We start from the raw sequence: 18,071 nt of genomic DNA on the forward strand, positions 1-18,071 counted from the left end.
CCTACTAGTTTTTCACCGTCGGACTCTCCATTTGTTGCTTAAATTCTCTTCTCTCTCAAGTACCGTACTCCATCTAGCTCTGTACTTAGATTGTCGATCCCCCATTGGAGACCTGGCCCCAGACGTACTGGCGCGCTCTGGCCCCAGCGACATACTAGCCACCTGCTCCCAGGTGCTTCCCTTCTCCAGGAATTCCCCACTTGGACTGGCAGGCTTAGCCTTTTCCACAGCACACGGACTTGTGGTTCCAATCCTCCCCTGCCCTTCTCTCTGCCACAGCAGTGAATTTGGACTCTGTCTCTCATCACCTTGGGGTGCCTCCATGGTGGGGCAGGATTCTGGATGTCCGCCCCTACTTTTCCCAGAGCAGCTCTGATAAGTTTTGTTGTGGTTGTTTGTTTTTAGAAATGGGCCATGCTAGTTCAAAAAAAGCATTCCCCAGCTTAAAAAAAAGAAAAGAAAAACAGGGGAAAGCTGTAGACGTACAGGTTATGGTACAGACTTCTATACTGCCATTTTTTGATATGAAACCCACCCCTCTTCTAGCCTTGTCACTTCCCTCTCTCCAGCTCCAAAACACCACTTGGGCTGACCAATCTCTCTATTAATGACTTTCTGCGACCTTTTCCTGGATGATCCATGAACTTGTCTCTGAGATTTGTCTCATGAAGTTCCTTCTGCTTTGGGTACCTGTCTCCCCTTTGTCTACCTGAAAATCTGCCGTGCATCCTTTTGAGGCCTTACTACGTCGCTAATGCTGTAACTGCCCTTAAACAGCCCTTGGCCCCAGCAGGACTAAGCCGCCTCTGTGTTCCCCCAGCATTTCTTCAATAGGCCAGTGTATTAAGGATCATTGATCTCTCCCTTGTCCCTCCCTCTTGACCGTGAGCCTCTAACTGCCTCATGTCTCACTCCCAAGAGGGTCCATCACAATGCTCAGAGTAGGGGCTTAGTATTTGTGTCCTGGTGTTCTCCATCACAGAAGTGGGCCATCGCATCCCTCTCCAACCAACCCCACCCCAGTAGGGTTTATCTCTGCCCAGGGCTGCTCAAAGTGTAGTTACAACTGAGGCTTGGGGCCCTACTCAGCCTTCCAGGCATAGAATGTGCCCTTGTAACAAATGCCTTAGGCATCGACACTTGAGAATTACTGCTCTGTTTATTGATCAAAATAACTGAGCAGAGTAGTTGCCAGTCACTGTTCGAGGGGCTGCGAATGTGAAGATGATGTCCACAGCCAGTCACATGCCCTAAGCTTTCAGTAGCACCAACGACGAATCCCAGGAGGTTCTGAGTTCTACAGGGACCCACCTTTCAGAGTGTGATGCGTTCGCACGGATTCCAGTGTTCCAAAATGACACATCTCATGCAGGGAAGTGGGGCCAGTCTTGACAAAGGGGACCCCCAAATCAGTCTTGTTCATAGAATGGCCAATAGGACTCCCTGAGGTCAGGAGGCTGCCTGGAATGCCATAGTTGACAGGGAGAGAGTGGCTGGCATCTCAACTTTTTCTATTCTTCCCCCCCACTTCCATTCTTGCCTTTCTGAACCCACAGGCACTTTTATTGTCCTAGGCTTTTATTTTCTACAAGGGGCCAAGGGTCCCTGGGTAGATCAGGCAGGGCAAGGCCCTGACGTAGGGGCTCACAGCCTCTCCAGCTATGTATGGGTCACTTGTTGCTTCCTGCAGAAAGGCCTGAGGGCCCTAAACATCCGCACTCAGAAAAGCTACTTGTCCTTACCTGGCACTGGCTGCTCAAGAAATATATTTTCCTGCTGTTAGTATTACAGATGCCATTTCCTCATTTCCAAACAGCTGGCAGGAGTTTAGTGATCTGGCAGGATGACAGTTCCAAAAGTGGCCTGCCTTAGATCAGATAAGAGTCCTAGGAGTGGGAATAGATGGAAGCAAGGAAAAATCAAAATCAAATAAGCATGCAGAACTAAAGTGTTTAGATTACATAGATAGTGTCAATCGATGCATTATTAAATGTTGATAATAGGTCCTGGACCATTTTTGTATGTGACTTCTTTCTCAGACAGGAAGCTGGTATAGCTGCAAGCCACAGGTCTACCTCGCGGTGATTACAATGAAGTCATCTTTAATGGTGCGACAGATACACAAAGATGCCCTTCATCATGTACCTGAGCCTGTGCAGATGCTCCCTCTGCCAGCTGAGCCCGATGTTAGTAAAGTCAGCAAGAAGACCAGCTCTTAGGAGACACATCCCTGGCTTTAAAGTTTCCCCTTTAAGGTTGCTTTCTTGGTTGAAATGAAATAATCTCTCTATAAGGTGGAACGTTGTCATTTTTTACACCAACCATTTATTGTATGCTATCCAGTGGGCATGTGTGGCCATTACTTGGATATATCATGCCATATATATAAAGTTTTAAATGTCTTTTTCCACTTTAACCTGTTGAAACCATTTACTTCAATGTGTTAGGTGCTGGACTGGCTGCTGTACATAAACACCCACAAAATCCTCATGATTCTGAAGTCGGACCTATCAGCAACATTTTACAGATAACAAAATTGAGGCCCGGAGAAGCACTTTGCCTGAGGTCACACAGCTAATACTGAGCAGAAATAGGATGTGAATTAAGGACTTGTGTTACCCCGAACACTGATGTCCCTAACCCGTCTGCACGCCGCTTCCTTGTGAATATGAACAATGAGTGGTACACAGCTCTCCCATATTGCATATTCTGATATATGGAAGCTAGACAGGACTGGAGAGGTAATCTGGGCCTACCACTTACTTTCAAAAATAAGGAAACCAGGGGCCCTTTTCCTGGGAGACAGTTAAGCCAAGGACTTCCTGCTTCAAAATTTGTAGAGAAAAGAAGAGAGCCCTGCCTAAATCCCATGTTTAAAAGTCTTTATAGGATTGTCCTTCACATTTAATGATAATCCCATCTTGATAATCACTTTGGGTGACCAAAAAAATGCATTAGTGATAATAGTGATTTTTATGTTTCTCTTAGGATGCTACCCATAGTTCATTAGCTTTTACTTCCTGAGTTGTCAGCATTTCCTATGGTGACTTGATTTAGATGACGTAGGCCAGCACAACTTAAACTTAATGTGTTCGCAAATCACCTGAGATTCAGCAAGTGTCTAATGGGGCCTGGAGACTCTGCAGCTCTCTCAGACTCCTGGGTGGTGCTGCTTGTTGACAGATCACACCTTGGTGGATGCAGGTGGTGTTTGGGGAAGGTTTTCAGCTTCATTTCTTTGTAAGAAGCATCTCCAGGTATCCAGGTTGCTCCTAAGTGTTCCTGTGGCCGGCTAAGAGCTGGCGGGGTAATGGTTAAGATTATTTCTTCAGGTATTTACAAATGTCCCCCTGAACTTTATTCATGACCTTAGCCTGCAGCAACCATATCGTTAATGGTCAAGGCACATCTGAATGGCTAGAAAGTCTGAGTTGAGGACTGTGAGCTGTAGCAGAGTTGAGGCTGTGTTTGAGGCAGAGTTGTGTTCATGACACCAGCAGAGTATGGGTCATACAGTAAGTGATCAGTTTAGGCTAGTGATTAAGAGCAAAGATGCCAAGCAATTCTTGGTTCAAGTCCCAGGTCTGCCACTGGCCAACTGTGTGTCTTTGGGCAAGTCACTGCCCTCAGACTTTGTTTGCTTATCTACAGAGTGGGGTTGCAATCATGACTTACTTTACAGTGTTTTAATGAGGATGAAGTCAGATAATGCATGTAGCACATGATACATAGTCTTTTCAGTTACTGGCGACTCGGTAAGTATTTCTGGGATAAGAGAGGATAAAGTGCTATGAAACATTTCAGACTTAAATGAAGAGTTTTGTCTTGTGGAGATTCTCAGGGACCTGTTTTAATGAGTAGATAAAGATAATCTGTCAGGTGCATGTTAGCTTTTTGCATGTACATGGTGTTCAGGTGCCTGGAAATCATTTAAGTAGAATAGTGGGTCCAAACCTTATTGGGCTTCTGCCTTCTCCTAAGTCCCCAGATGAAAAGGAATATTAATCAGTTCTGCAGTAGGGAATCTTACGATGCATTTTCTGTTATTGTTCCATTAAATTGAAGACACACAGGAGTAATATCGAGCTGGGTTTGGGAGTTTGGATGGTAAGTAGCATTAAGAGCTCCCCTGATGTCTTTACGCTAATCATACTTGGCAGACCTTGAAAGAGCTGCTCCCACTTCTGCCTTAACCATTGCAGCTTCTGGATTAGCCATGTCTGTGTGGAAGCAGCCCTCGTGGTAGCCATCTGTGGTCTGCAGCCCAGAGGAACTGGCACTGGGTGGTCTTCCTTTTCAGAGGATGGACAGAGGAGCTTCTTGGTTCTGTAGGTAACTCACAAGTCTTGGGATTCTTATTCTGTCCCACAGATTAGAAAATGTGCTCGGTGTCTTGAAGCCCTAATTGTGCTCTCGTCAATTCCTGTTCTGCCCACGTTGATAATGACGATGTCAGTGATGTCAGCCACCGCTGCTGATGAGATTCCAGGCTCTGTATGAATGCTTTATATAGCATTAGCTCATGTAGTCCAAGTAGCAAAGCAGTGGGGGAAGGGCCACGTTCTCAGAGAGGGAAACTGAGCATTAGTCGGCTTGTCGCACAACTGGTAGGTGGCAGATTTGGGCCTTGAACTCAGATCCGTTGATTCCAAGGACCAGCCTCTTGGTCCCTCTGCCTTCGTGCCTTCCTGCCGCAGCCCAACTGTGGCTTTTGTTTGGTGAAGTATCTTCCTCCCGATTCCAGCCCCGGAAAATGATGACCTGTAGGTGTGTTCTTCCTGAATTGTGTTCCGTGTATCACATTTTGGGATGTCATGATTGCTAGGGATTCTAGTGGCATTTTAACTGCATCCTACGTCTCTGCCTCTGCCCCTGCCCCTGCCAGCAGTGTGACTAAATGGGTGGTGGGGTCAGTGGGGTAGAGATGACAGGTGAGAACAGAGAGGAAGTAGAAATCTAAGGGATGAGACAGGGCTCTGCCACAGGATGTGCTAAAAGTGGCCATTCATGCTGACAGTGGCTCCTTGGTTTATGCTGGAAACTATCCAAGAGGAAGATCTTGAGTATCAGAGCCAGAATGACCAGGAAAAGAGCTCAGATCTGCTATTTAAAAATAGCCTCACTAAGCCTCAGTTTCCTAATCTGTGCAGTGGGAATGATGTCAACTTGGCAGGGTTGCTGTAAGGGTTAGAGGTATTATATGCAAAACCCTTTCATATAATACAGGCTTAGTAAAAGAAAGCTGTTACTGCATTAATGTCATTAAATCAGAGGGGAAGCTCATGGTAGAACAATTCAAATTCCTTAACCCTGATCCATCTAAGGATCATTTATTATTCCATAACTGTATTCTCAGCTCCAGCTGTATGCTGTGGGAGGGTGGCATAGAATTCAGAGAATGTGAAAGTAGACCCAGATTCCTTGCTTCATGATTTTCTACAGCTCTGGTGATACGTCCTTCTAGGAATGTCATAGTCAGCATGTGTATTCTTCTCAGCTTTCTCTCCCACCCTGCTTTCTCCCAGGCAAGTAAAAAGAGGACCTAAACATGGTTTCTTTGCCTTCAGGAGTCTGGGGAATTCAGAGAGCAGGGTGCCAGTTCTGGAGCATAAACTCCACGAGAACAAGAGCTTTGTCTAGAATAATCATTGCTAAAGGAGGTGTACATTGAATCTTTGTTGATTAAGTAAATTATAAATCCTATGACACCTTTTGTTACATGTTTACAGCCGGATTTCTCAGTGATGACTCTTGACATTTTGGGACTAGACAATTCTTTGTTGTGGAGGCTGTCCTGTGCACTGTAGAAGCTTCCACAACTGCCCTGGCTTCTACCTGCTAGATGCCAGTAGCTTCCCCCTCAGCTGTGACAACCAAAGATGTTTCCAGACATCGCCATTATCACCCTCCAGACGAGCACCTTGGTCTTGGTTAGGGTTCTGCTAGAACGTTTACATTTGTAATATGAATGAAGTAAAATGATTTTTTAAAGATAGGAGAATATACTATATACGTGGTAAGAGTAAAAATGTTTCTTTGGTTGAAGTGCACTGCCCGTATTTGTCTTCAGTTGCTGCAAGTGTCTGTTAGAGTAGCAAGGAGAGGAGGTGTGGCTGCCTGCTCCCAGGGCCACAGCTAACCCACAGGCAGCCTGAGGGCTACTTTAAGAAACTGTAACAGTAGATGGTACAGCTTCTGAGTCCACTTTGACCCAGCAAGTCCAGTACAGACTGACCTGTTTACAAAGCAGATTACTTAAAAATCTTGGCTTTTGTTTTGCCCTTTTACAATTGATCCTGTGGCTATGGGCCAGTTTTGCTTGTTAAAGGTGTCTGAGGTTCAGGCCTGAGGTTTAGGCACCCTGGTGTTTTCCAGTGACTGTCAGAATCAGATTTGGCTTGCAGAAGAGTGCCATTCCTTGCACTGGCCAAGCCAGCCATTTACTTCCATCAGAAGTTCTGACACCATTGTTTTGTTGCTTTGAAACCTGGATATTTATAAAACTGTCCAGCAGCTGGAAGGAACCCTTAAGATCACAGAATCCAACCTCCTCTGTTAAGAAATTAGGAAGCTGAGGTTCCATAGAGGCTGACACATTTCCTTTGAAACGCTAATACATCAACATCCTAAGTTCGTCAGAACAGGCCTATCTTTGAGGGTGATTCTGTTGTTTTCAATGAGGACCTTCCCTACTCGGCTCTGTTGGAGTGACTGTATTCTAAGGAAGTTGGGTGGACATAATCTCATTTAAAAATGGGATTCAGCAAAAACGGTGGTCTTGATGAGAATGCACCAGGGTCCACTGCAAAGCCCCATTTAAAATATGTGCGTGTGTGATTGCCAGGACATTTCCATAGTGAGGGTCTGTGATATAATGAGTTATAAGAAATCAGATGACCAAATATATATTTCCCAGGTATATTTGGTCTTCATCCACGGTTTCTGAAAACACTGCAGAATCTTCAAGGTGAAATGGGGGTTTTGTCATGTTAATAAGAGACTTTTGGACCCTCCATTCATGGGCAGGGGCTGGAGGCTGAATCAATCAATGACCAATAATTTTGTCAATCATGACTATGCGGTGAAGCCCTCACACACACCCCTGAGAAGAGCTTATTGCCCTCTGCTCTCTGGGATCCTGCTTCTCAGTCAGGGAAAGCTGCTATGCTTGGGAACCAGAACTCCTCCACGTGCCACACGTGCCACTGAGCCAGGCTCCAAGCTCCAGGAGGATAGAAGCTCCTTTATTTGGGACCTTGCCCGTGTCTCTCTTCATCTGGCTGTTAACCTGTATCCTTTATGGTACCTTCATTAAATGGGAAATCTAAGTGTTTTTCTGAGTTCTGTGAGCCGCTCTAGCAAATTAATCTAACTTAAGGGGGAGGTTGTGGGAGCCTCCAACCTGTAGCCTGCAGGTCAGAACCACAGGTAACTGCCTGGGGCTTGCGACCAGCATCTGGAGTCAGGGGTGGAGGGCGGTCTTGTAGGATGGAGCCCTTAACCCGGGAATCTGGTGCTGACTCTGGGTAGATAGTGTCAGAATTGAGTTCTCAGACTCCCTTCAGGTGTTCGAGAATTGCTTGGTGTAAGTATGTGTGGGAAGACCCCCTCCCACATGCTTACACATATTGGAATTGGGTCCGGGAACCCAAATGGAGTTATACTACTATCGCTGCTATGTATAATACTGTTATTGTTACATGTACACGTAGGAAAAAGAAATTGCCACAGCAGGGATAAAGAGCAGGAAATATCCAGTATGTCACCTGTACTCAAGTCAGGTGCTTGTGGCCTTGGGCAACGTAAGTTAACCAATGCTCTGTATAGAAGCCCTGGCTTCTCACCTGTAAATTGGTGAAAACATAATATGGGCAGCTGTGTAAATAGGATCATGAGGCTTCAGTGCTGTACTGAAGGTAAAAGGCTTAGCATAGTAGCAAGAATTCAGTCCATCCGCACTAGCTCCTGCCATTGTGTGTGACACCAGTAATAATACTGCCTAGTGGTTTCATTCTAGAGCTCCCTGTTGGGCTCAGGAAACTAGATTTCTTTAAAAAACTTGGACAGTGAAACTGGGGGGACCTAAATGACTTTATATAATTATCTTCTACAGTAGAATATGAGGAAAAACCAAAGCATGGGGACAGAGGCATTTAAAAAGACACATCTAAAGCAGATGTTCATCGATGATGTTTTCCTTGTCAAATGGTATTATCATGTTACATTTGCTTAAAGGGACATGATACTCTACAAAGTGAACATTCAAATTATACTCATTTCAAACTTATAAACTGAAGCATACCTTCAAAAGCAGTTAAACTTTGAGATGTAGTTTATAAAATGAAAACAACATGCAAAGTACATTTCCTCCCTTTGGACTTTAAACCCCGCCCCTCTGCCCCCCATTAGGGAAGGAGCCCTGGATATACTTGCCTGGGTGACTCACGGGCCTGTTTGCTGGGTGTATTCGGTTGAGAGGTTAGCTAAGCTTTCCAAAGGAAGAAAAATCAGTATTGGAATAAATGCCACTAGATTTTCATATAAAAGCAGTACATTTTTCATGTGAAAATCTACTCAGAGCTGAAGGGTTTTAAAAAAATTTCTCCCACCTATCTTTTTATAATTTAAGCCAAAACCAGCATGCAAACCTGCACCAAATAGCAAATGAACATTCATCCAGGTCCAAACTTTTGTACCCCCAAGCGCAGGCAGTCTTTCTAGACTGATGGATTCGTCTCGGCCGCAGGCAGAAGTGCTGACAATATCTCGCTCTTCACTGCTCTCTTCAGTGTAGTTATTCTAGGCTTCAGGTCTGGCAACAAAATGCAGTTACTGTGGATTTTCTTTAAAACAAAACAAAACAATGTCTGGCATACTTACAAACAACTAGAAAAGAGAGTTGTAAACCCAGTGCTTTAGAGTGAATTTATTTATCAGGCTTTGCCTATTCAGTGGGGGTTCCTTGTTTGACCCAAAACGAATCCATACTGCTTCTGTAGTGACCTTCCAAGCAAGGGAACTGTGTTCAGAAATGCCTTTTTGGTATTCAGGTTAGACACCAGGGAGCATTCATTGCCTCATAGTTCCAGGAATGTGGTCTGGAGAGTCGTACCATTTGTGCCCCTGCCCACCCCACACCTGGCGGGATCCTCTGCTGTCCCCTCTGCCTCTGAGCTCTGAGAGTTTTTTGCACATCTCTGGGGTACAGTGGTTTAACGTCTGTCCAGAAAGTTCCACGCCATGAGGTTCCCTGGGGACTGTGTCTCTGAGGGTCAGTGGCAGTAAAAAGCATTCTTTTTATAGACACCAGACCCTAGAAGGTCAGCTGGGAACCAGTAATTTCTGGGCTCAGCAAGCCCCATTTCTTAACCCAAGAACCAGACTTTCAAGCATTGTTTAAGGGGTTGAATTTTCATCTTTAGCCTGGACCCCCACCATTCTTGAGCAAGAACTGTTAATTCAGTATAGGGAGAAAGGAAAATTGGTGGGAATCGAGAGTGGTAACTTCCAGGGATTTATGACAGGGTGCCACGTTACGCCGCCCATCTTAGGAAATGGTGCTGGGTGAAGCCAGGGCTCTTGCTCGTTTTTCTGGTGGAAAAAAAAACAAAAAAAAAAAAACTGTAGTAGGTTGCCATCTAGTGGAACATATGGCAAACTAAAGATTAATGTATTCTGACCACAGAGTTCAGGCAGGGCTAATTCAATCAGCCTGAGAAAATAACTGAAAGTATTTTTCTAAAGGCAAGTGTTTTGGAAACACATGCAAATTTCAGGTGAAACTCAAGTTGACTTTGAGTAATTGTGTTTTCTTAAAGTTGGCAAAAGGTCACTCTGTTTTCCAAGAGTCCATGAATATTTACCACCAGGGGAACTGACAAGTTTTCCAAACAAGTTATTTTGAGCAGAACCCTGCATTTTCCATGTCACCTGTACGGCTGGCAGTTTCCTATCCAAAGTCCTAGGCAGTAGGCTTGGTTATTACAAGGCTATTTTAGCATTTCTTAAAATGTGATTTGAAAGTCCCGAATACCTTTCTTACATTTCCTTTTCTTTTTCCCCTTTTATTTTCTCCAGAGTAAATCTAATCTGCTTACTTTTAAGAGGAACAAACTATGACTTTACAGAGTAGGATTTCACATTTTAAATTCTAAACAGCATCCCAGGAATGTCCAGTTCTGTGGTCTCAGACTTGATTTGCATGAAGACTTGCAGACTTACTGTGGACTAGTCCGTGAACACTGACTCCCTGTTTCATTTTTTTCTCTGCCCTTTGGCTTTTGTTTGCTCAGATCCCTCCCTGGTGCCACAGCAGCTGAGTGTGCATCGAATCTGAAGAAAATCTACACAGTACAGACCGTACAGGTAAGATCAAGAAAGGGACATGTCAGTCAGATTAACGTGATATATGCCACACTTCCTCATGCAACCCGGGAACCCCCACTGTGCTGGCAGCCCCCTGGTTCTGCCCCAGCACTGGCTCGCGGATTCATTTGGGCAGAACGGCCCTCACCTAAGTCGACCCCACAGGCTAGCTGAGCACATGTCCAAGTGGCCGACTCTTCTCTGCTAAAACTTATTTACTACCTAAACCTTTTGCAGACCCTCCAGAGCAGCAGACCGTGGTGGTTTGAAGCTGTTGATATGTGTTCCCATTCAGACACCAGCTCGGCCACTCCCTCCCTGAGCTCTGTGTCCCATCTGTGCAAGGCAGTGACAGCCCCCTTTAGGGTTATTGAAAGTTGCAGGTCACACAGGGAGAGCATGATAGTGTTGGAAGGACTCAGACCAGTTTCCTACTTCACATTCAAATTCCATCATCCTGAATTGGGCATATCAACCCCCGTTAGTCTCTGTGAAATTGGTATAATGATAGCACGTACCTCGGGAGTTGTGAGGACTGAGTAAGATAATGTTTATACCGTGCTTAGCAGCACATTTGATACACAGTAGATTCTCCACAAATGTAGGCTCTTACTTCTATGCTTTCTCTAGTTCTTATGATGGCCATTTCTTAAAAAAAAAAGTTTATTTAATTGATTGTGTTTCTGTTTTTCTCTAAAGCAAATTCTATCAAGTCTCTCCCCCTTTTTTAGTTTAATACAGTGTTATAGACAGACTAAGCCCTTTAAGGCTGCGTTATACTTACACTGATCATATGTGCTGAAATTTCTAGAAAGGCCAGATTTAAAATTACTTTCCCTATTGTGGCCCTGACTCTCTTAATGTCTTAGAGGTTACCACAAATTGGCATCTAAATTGTGTCTCTTAAGTGCCTCTCACATGCAAAAGTAGCACGAAGATCCTTTCCTCAGACATTCCTCCCAATATCTGGTTCAGAGAATTCGGTATTCACAGTCATGGGGTCTCAGGAATCTGATTTTAAGGTGCTGAGCATAGGCACTGAGGACGGTAATCGGAGGGTTAAGACACGGTCCCAGGCACGGGCCATTTCTGATCTGGTTGGGAAAATGACATAAGCATGTGGAAAGCAAAATAACAGCCCACAGTAAATAACCATTTGGTGCCAAGTACTAGCAGCATCACGAGGCAGCGTGTGGGCCGCCGTCCAGCGGCATGAATGCTCTCCGAGTCCAGGAAAGGCTTCCGCGTGCTTCTTCCCCACGTTGACTGTATGGGCTTTTGTTACCTCTTTCCAGCAGCCAGCCTCAGAGAATTTGATTTGAAAGCCTGTCAGTGTATGAGGTTCTTAGGTCCCATTGACTTCCTGAGGTTGTCATTAGATGTTTTCCACTCCGTTACGGCTTTGGAACATCAGAGCCGTGGCGGACACTGGCAAAGTCGGGTTAAAGGGTCAGTGTGTTTCCCTGAACCTGCAGAAGGACAACATAGCGTGTGATTGAGCCTGGGCATCTGACAGTTGGACAGGGTCTGTAGGGACCGATTTAAAGCATCCAGGCTGACAGTACATACTAGGAAATAGTTTTTAAAGACTTTCTTAAAAACTGTATTGGGATATAATGTACATTCAGTAAATGCAGATTTTTTTAAGGGTTCAGTTTGATAAATCTTGATGAAGGTAAGCAAACATGTAACCATCCCCAAATGAAGAAAAATAACTTCCATCATGCCAGGAGGTTCCTTCACATCTCCTCCTAGTCAGTCCTTCTCTTCCAGAAACAACTGCCATTCACTTTGCTGTCACCATCTATTTGTTTTGTCTTTTTAAAATCCTTATATAAATGGAATCACACAGTAGCATATGCTATTGTGTCTGGTTTGTTTCACTCAGTAAATACGGAAAGACTGACTGAATGAATGAATGAGAAATTCATAAATGAACCATTTTCCTCAGTCCCAATAGACTGCTCTCATAGGATCTGTTAAGCCATACGGCACATGTTCTCGTTGGGGGCAAAAATTGATCTTTGATTCAGGCAAAAAAAAAATCTTAGTCTTTGTATGTATAAAGCATAGGTGTACATCTAGTACTTATCAGATAAGCAGGCTCTCTGTGGTATTAAAATTTCACAAAGGAGTGATAGGAAAAAGAGCTCCTTCGGGGTGACAAGGTGATAATGAAACAGCCCTGAGTGGTCAGGAAGTTCTGTCATCTGTCTAATCCTCTGTCCCCTCAGTTTCCTCATCTTGTTGGACTGAGATAGTAGCAGCACCTGCCTCCTAAGCCTGAGCGAGGGTGAAGTGAGATTGTATGTGGTTCTCAGTATGCTGGGCACTTCATCAGCCCTCAGAGGCTGGCAGCTTTTCCTGAAGTGCTGTGGAATTCTGCCTCTCGGCTTCATCAGTTGACTGGCAAGGGTGTGGGGTGGCCACACTGCCTGGGTTGGTCCCTCATACCTGCCCCTTACAAGCTTGGGCAGGTTGCTTACCTTCTCTGCATTGGCTTGCTTCTATCTTTAAGATAGAAGGAATCATGATACCGCTTGTATCCTGAGCTTGTGAAAATGAAGTGGCACAGGGAAGTGAGAAGCATATAGTTAAATGCCCAATGATAATCATCAGCTCATCTGCCATCCTTCACTTGCTTCTATTGGAACATCTTGTTGTCCTTTCCTTAGTCATGTTTTGTATCAGGAAAATGTACCTCTACTTCTGGATTATTTATTTCAAGCAATTATTCCCCGGATTATGCCACTGCAAATAATCTCCAATTGTGAAAATATCTTTGACTTATTATTAGTAACTGTTGGGCTTTCAGCCTGTGTAGTTAATGTCCTTAATATCTGAATTGTGCATAGTATTTGAGAACTATTCTGGATGCTAGTTTTAAAGTCATTTGAGGACACACTTTTTCCCACTGTGATTGTATGTTGATTATTGAACTCTTGCTCTGTCAGCACCAAAAACCTGCGTCCCTAGTCATGTCTGTGTTCCCTCCACCACCTCCATATATGTTTGGATGAAATATAAGAATCATGTGTTATTAATGATTGCATTTTATCAGGACATGATTTTTCTTTTTTGTTCTTTGAGACCCTTCAGGAAATCAGATATGTTGCAGGGCCAGTGGGGAGGTGGTTAGAGGAGATTGTGAATCGTTACCCTCATTTATTAACTGGGGAGAATTAGGCTGAGAGGTAACTGGGCCAAAACATTCAGTGGAAACAGGCGATCGTGCCTTATTTCTGGGGCCGGAACTCCATCTACTTCTATTTCTTTTGCTTCACCCTGCATGAGGAGGGGAGGAGGCATGGGCTGCTGGGAGACACAGTGACCCGTGCTGAGGACACTCTTGTCACGGCCAACAATAATTCTCTCTGCCTGGAGTTAAATTTATTTCCTATACTCCTGCCTTTCTTGGAAAATTCCATTTTTCATCTAGATATGTTTTCCAGACACTTATTGATTCCTTTTACTCTTTTGTAAACATTTCCTAACTTCCCACATTTCTTCAGTGTTTTTATGTCCTAAGTGGATACAGTACAGAACAGAACATAGCTTCTGAACAAGCCTGCTTTTATCTGTGGGAGAATGAAGAGCTACCTGCCAGGTGTGATTTGCGAGGGAGGGCTCTGTGGTCCCCCATATCTTTCAGGCTTGCTGATCAAAGATTCCATCCCTGAAAACGCATTCCATACACAGCATTCTGTCCCAGGTGTGTGTTATCACTGTCAAGATTTTGCCTCCCGACATCCCACTTGTACAGTTGTTCTACCCATTATTTCCCATACAGTGACTTTGCACTTAAATTTACATGGAACAGGAACTTCCTATTTCTTTTGTAAGTGGGTATCCAACATTTATCATAAACAGAAGGTCTTCCTAAAAAATGCAATTTATTAAAATTAAGAGATTGTTCCCTCTGGACCTGTGTACTGTCAATGATAATCAAAACATCATCCCTTATCAGAAGGAAGGTTGTAGAGTTGTGCTGTTACAGATCATTAAGTCAGGACAACAGACGGCTTTCCAAATCATTGGGAAACAAGGGCTGCCCCTTTCAGAAGGAGAGGTTTTATAGGTCAGTCTTGATAATGGAAAATGATGGAAAGATTGATCCAGAGGGCTCACTGCCCCAGACACGGAAGGGCAGCCTGCAGTGGGTGGCGTCCTGCACCGACCTGCGGTGGACCACCTGGGTGAAAGGGGGTGAAAGAGAGAGAAGCCCTATATTGAAAAGAGAGAGAAGGAGGGCCTGCAGCCAGGTCTACTTCATAGTTCTGTCCAGTGCAGACCTAGTATTGAGTGTAACAGGATTCTTTATCACTTAATTTATTCATTTTGTGAATAATGGGATCAACCTTTCTGGTCACAGCCCAGTGGTTCAGAAACAGAGCTGAAGTCAAATTTCCCGTGATGCTCGCTGTTTGCGGGCATGCTGGCAGTTGGGGCCTGGGGTGGGGAGGAGTAAATTTTGCAAAGTTAAAGGAATTCTGTCACTCAGATGTAAAAAAACTTAGTCTCTTCTGGAAGGGATCAGAATATTCCACCTTGAAAGAATTACTTTGAGCTGAAGGCAGTTAGAAAATAATCACAGGAGAAACATTGCCCTCTCCCTATTGTCTAAAGTGAGGGCATAAATTTCCCTTTTAAAAGTACCCCCCTTTCTTATCACTTGAGTCTGCATAACACACCTTTAAACAACCATATGGTTCTCTACCATATATTTCCTAGTCACCGTCCCACAATTTAACACTTCTAGGGATCCAGACCGCCTTTTCCAATGTCTTGTCACTTCTCTGTAATTTATCACCCTTTGGTAAAATGGTATATAAGTTTCTGAGTCCAGCCATTTCTTTGGGTTTTCATTTCTGTTCTGTGAAGCCCTCGTACACTTCACAGTATTAACATCAATAAAGAAACATACACCTATTGGTTTTACCCAGGAAGCCGGGTCTGCTGTTTCCCCAAAGTTTTTGTGGGCTATCTCCTATTCTCACAAGTTTGAACCCCACTCAGCTCCCCAACTGAGACTAGTTTTTATTCATTGACTTCCTGTGTGGTGGGAAATTGTCCTGACATCCTATTCTTTATCTTAATCTGTTTGATGATCAGTCTTCCAAACTGGTTCTTACCCAGAAGTCAAGCCCTCTTGGAATTCAAAGCAAAACCTATTTCTCTCTCAAGTACCCAGCACGTGCAAATCAGAAGCACTTTGCTTTCAGCCTATTGTGTCTACTGCGGGTTAAAAACATCCATTAAGTTCTTCAGCTGCCTTCTTTGTTCCAGGCTATGTCTGCCCTCCCCATAAATACCATTGATTCAGTTGGTGGGAAGCAGGCCCCATGACAACTAGAAATAGCTAATGAATGAAAACATGTGTTTACTATTTTAAAAATACCTTCTTGCTTCATGTGCTATGACCTTCAGAAGAAATCCCAGACCTTGTTTTTCTTTGGCTGTCTATTTGCTGCGTGTTTTTCTCTCATTTTTACACCTTGTCTCCTGTCACCAAGGGCATCTTTTCTTCTCAAGTGTTTTTAAATATAGTCTCCTTTTTTCTTTTCTTCAAAACATTCCAGTAGAAAATTGGGGAGGAATTTTGCCAGTTTTCCTGGTTAGGAATGATTATGTGTTTGGCAGAAGACAGTCAGGTGGGGCAGAATTGCTCCCATCAGAGCTAGTAGATTGGAGATTGAACAGGTGCCACTATGGTCTAACCACACCTTGCTTCCTTACCTTAGGCCTTCCACGGACTTGCGGTTCACATTTAATTCTTATAACTCCACAGGACAGTCACCCACCTTGCCTCCATTCTTAAAGGACAGGTGCCAGAACTTAGCCACCAACGAGTGGCCTCTGGGCAAAGGCTGCCTCTCATGCATTCAGCTCCATTCCCCAAGGACTTGTCAGTGTCTTACCCCTAACTGGTGTCCACAAGTCTTGGCTGAATGAATGACGCCCACCTTTTATACCTTTCTTCATCCTATGTTATGATTCAGGCTTTTGAAAAAAGCACTTAATCATCATTAATAAACATTTTATGCTTAGCTTTATTTCTGTCGACTGTTTGCAAGTCACTTCAAATTAATTTTAGGTCAAATGGCTTTTGAAATTTATTTGCAACTTTCTGTCTGTAGTAAAACTTAGGTGTTTCAACTAAATTAAAAATGTTTGATGGAGAATACGATCATGAATTAGCAAGTTTCCAGTGACACAGCCCTTTCACTTCCGCAGGGGAGGAAAGGATCTGAGCAGCAGTGTGATGCTGGATTCCTTCCTTGAGCTATTTCACCGTCATATACACACTGGCTCCCCCTTATCGGAGGGGATGTGTTCCAAGATCCAGAGTGGATGCCTGAACCCTCAGGCAGTACCAAACCCTCTGTGTATTATGTTTTATCCAGTGCATACATACCCGTGATACTATTTAATTTATAAATTAGGCACAATAAGAGGTTAACAATAACTAATTAGAAAATAGAACAATTATGACAACATACTATAAGAAAAGTAATGTAAGTATGGGTTCTTTCTCTTAAAATATCTTCCTGTACTGTGATCACCTTCTTGTGATGGTGTGAGATGATAAAATGCCTGCATGATGCAGTGCAGTGAGGTGGAGGACAGAGGCACTGGGGCTTAGTGGGAGGCTGCGGTTGGCCTTCTGACAATATGTTGGAAGGAGGATCATCTGCTCCAGGCTTCAGCTGACCACAGGTGACTGAAAACACGGATAAGAGGGAAGTTCCTGTACTTGGCACACATTCCACATACTGCGTGAGGTTTGCAAAAAAAGAAGCAGCCCAATTTAGTACCACATGTTTTATTAACAGGTATCTTTTCAGTAGTGTCACCAGATACTTCATTCGCATTTGTAGTTCACGCACAAACCTGTAAACATGTGCTTTAATAAGTACATCAAGTCAGAGTTACATCTGTCAGTGTATCTTCTGGGGCCGTTATCTCCTCCTGTCAGATGTGCCAAGACTCACAAAATCAGTTATCTGTTTTTGTTTTCAAGAGAAGCTTCTCAAGCTACAAACCTTGGCATGATTCTTAGAGTGTTTTTCTTACCATTGGAACAGGAGAAGCATTTTGTCGTTTTTTTTTTTTTTTCAAGGTGCTTCAAACACCAGGTAAAAAGTCAAAATTCCAGAATATTGGCAGGCATTGGAGGGCAGGCGCTCTGGCTTGGAGATTTTTAGGAGTCTTGAAGGTTTTTTTTTTTTAATTGAAGTATAGTTGATACACAGTATTGGTTTCAGGTGTACAAGATAGTAATGTGACTGTTATTTATATTATCAGATGCTCACCCTATGAGGATAATTACCATCTGACAGCATACAAAAATACTGCAATATTATTGACTATATTCCCTGTGCTATACTTTATTCCCTGTGACTAATTTATAATTGGCATCTTGTACCTTTTCATCCTGTTTACCTGTTTTACCCCCATGGCAACCACCAGTCTCTTCTCTGTGTCCGTTTCTGTTTTGTTTTTTAGATTTCAATATGTAAGTGAAATCCTTGGTATTTGTCTTTCCCTGCCTGGTTTATTTCACTTAGCAAAATACCCTCTAAGTTCATCCATGTTGTTGTAAATGGCAATAGTTCCTTCTTTTTTATGGCTGAGTAATATTCCACTATGTATATGTGCCACATCTTTATCCATTCATCTGTTGATGGATGCTTAGGCAGCTTCCA

At 43.6% G+C, this 18,071-nt stretch overlaps 1 protein-coding gene across 3 annotated transcripts in view; it reads left to right on the top strand.

Annotated features, from left to right (window-relative positions):
• The window catches only part of EIF4E3 (eukaryotic translation initiation factor 4E family member 3), a 115,960-nt gene that overhangs the window by 3,986 nt on the left and 93,903 nt on the right, over positions 1-18,071 (top strand). For all 3 annotated transcript variants that reach the window (XM_036877535.2, XM_036877539.2, XM_036877538.2), the window contains exon 2: positions 10,293-10,365. In XM_036877535.2, coding sequence (XP_036733430.1) covers positions 10,293-10,365 — 73 coding nt within the window. The remainder of the gene's footprint in view (positions 1-10,292; positions 10,366-18,071) is intronic.

The sequence above is a fragment of the Manis pentadactyla genome, chromosome 1 (genome assembly GCF_030020395.1).
Source record: "Manis pentadactyla isolate mManPen7 chromosome 1, mManPen7.hap1, whole genome shotgun sequence".
NCBI lineage: Eukaryota > Metazoa > Chordata > Mammalia > Pholidota > Manidae > Manis > Manis pentadactyla.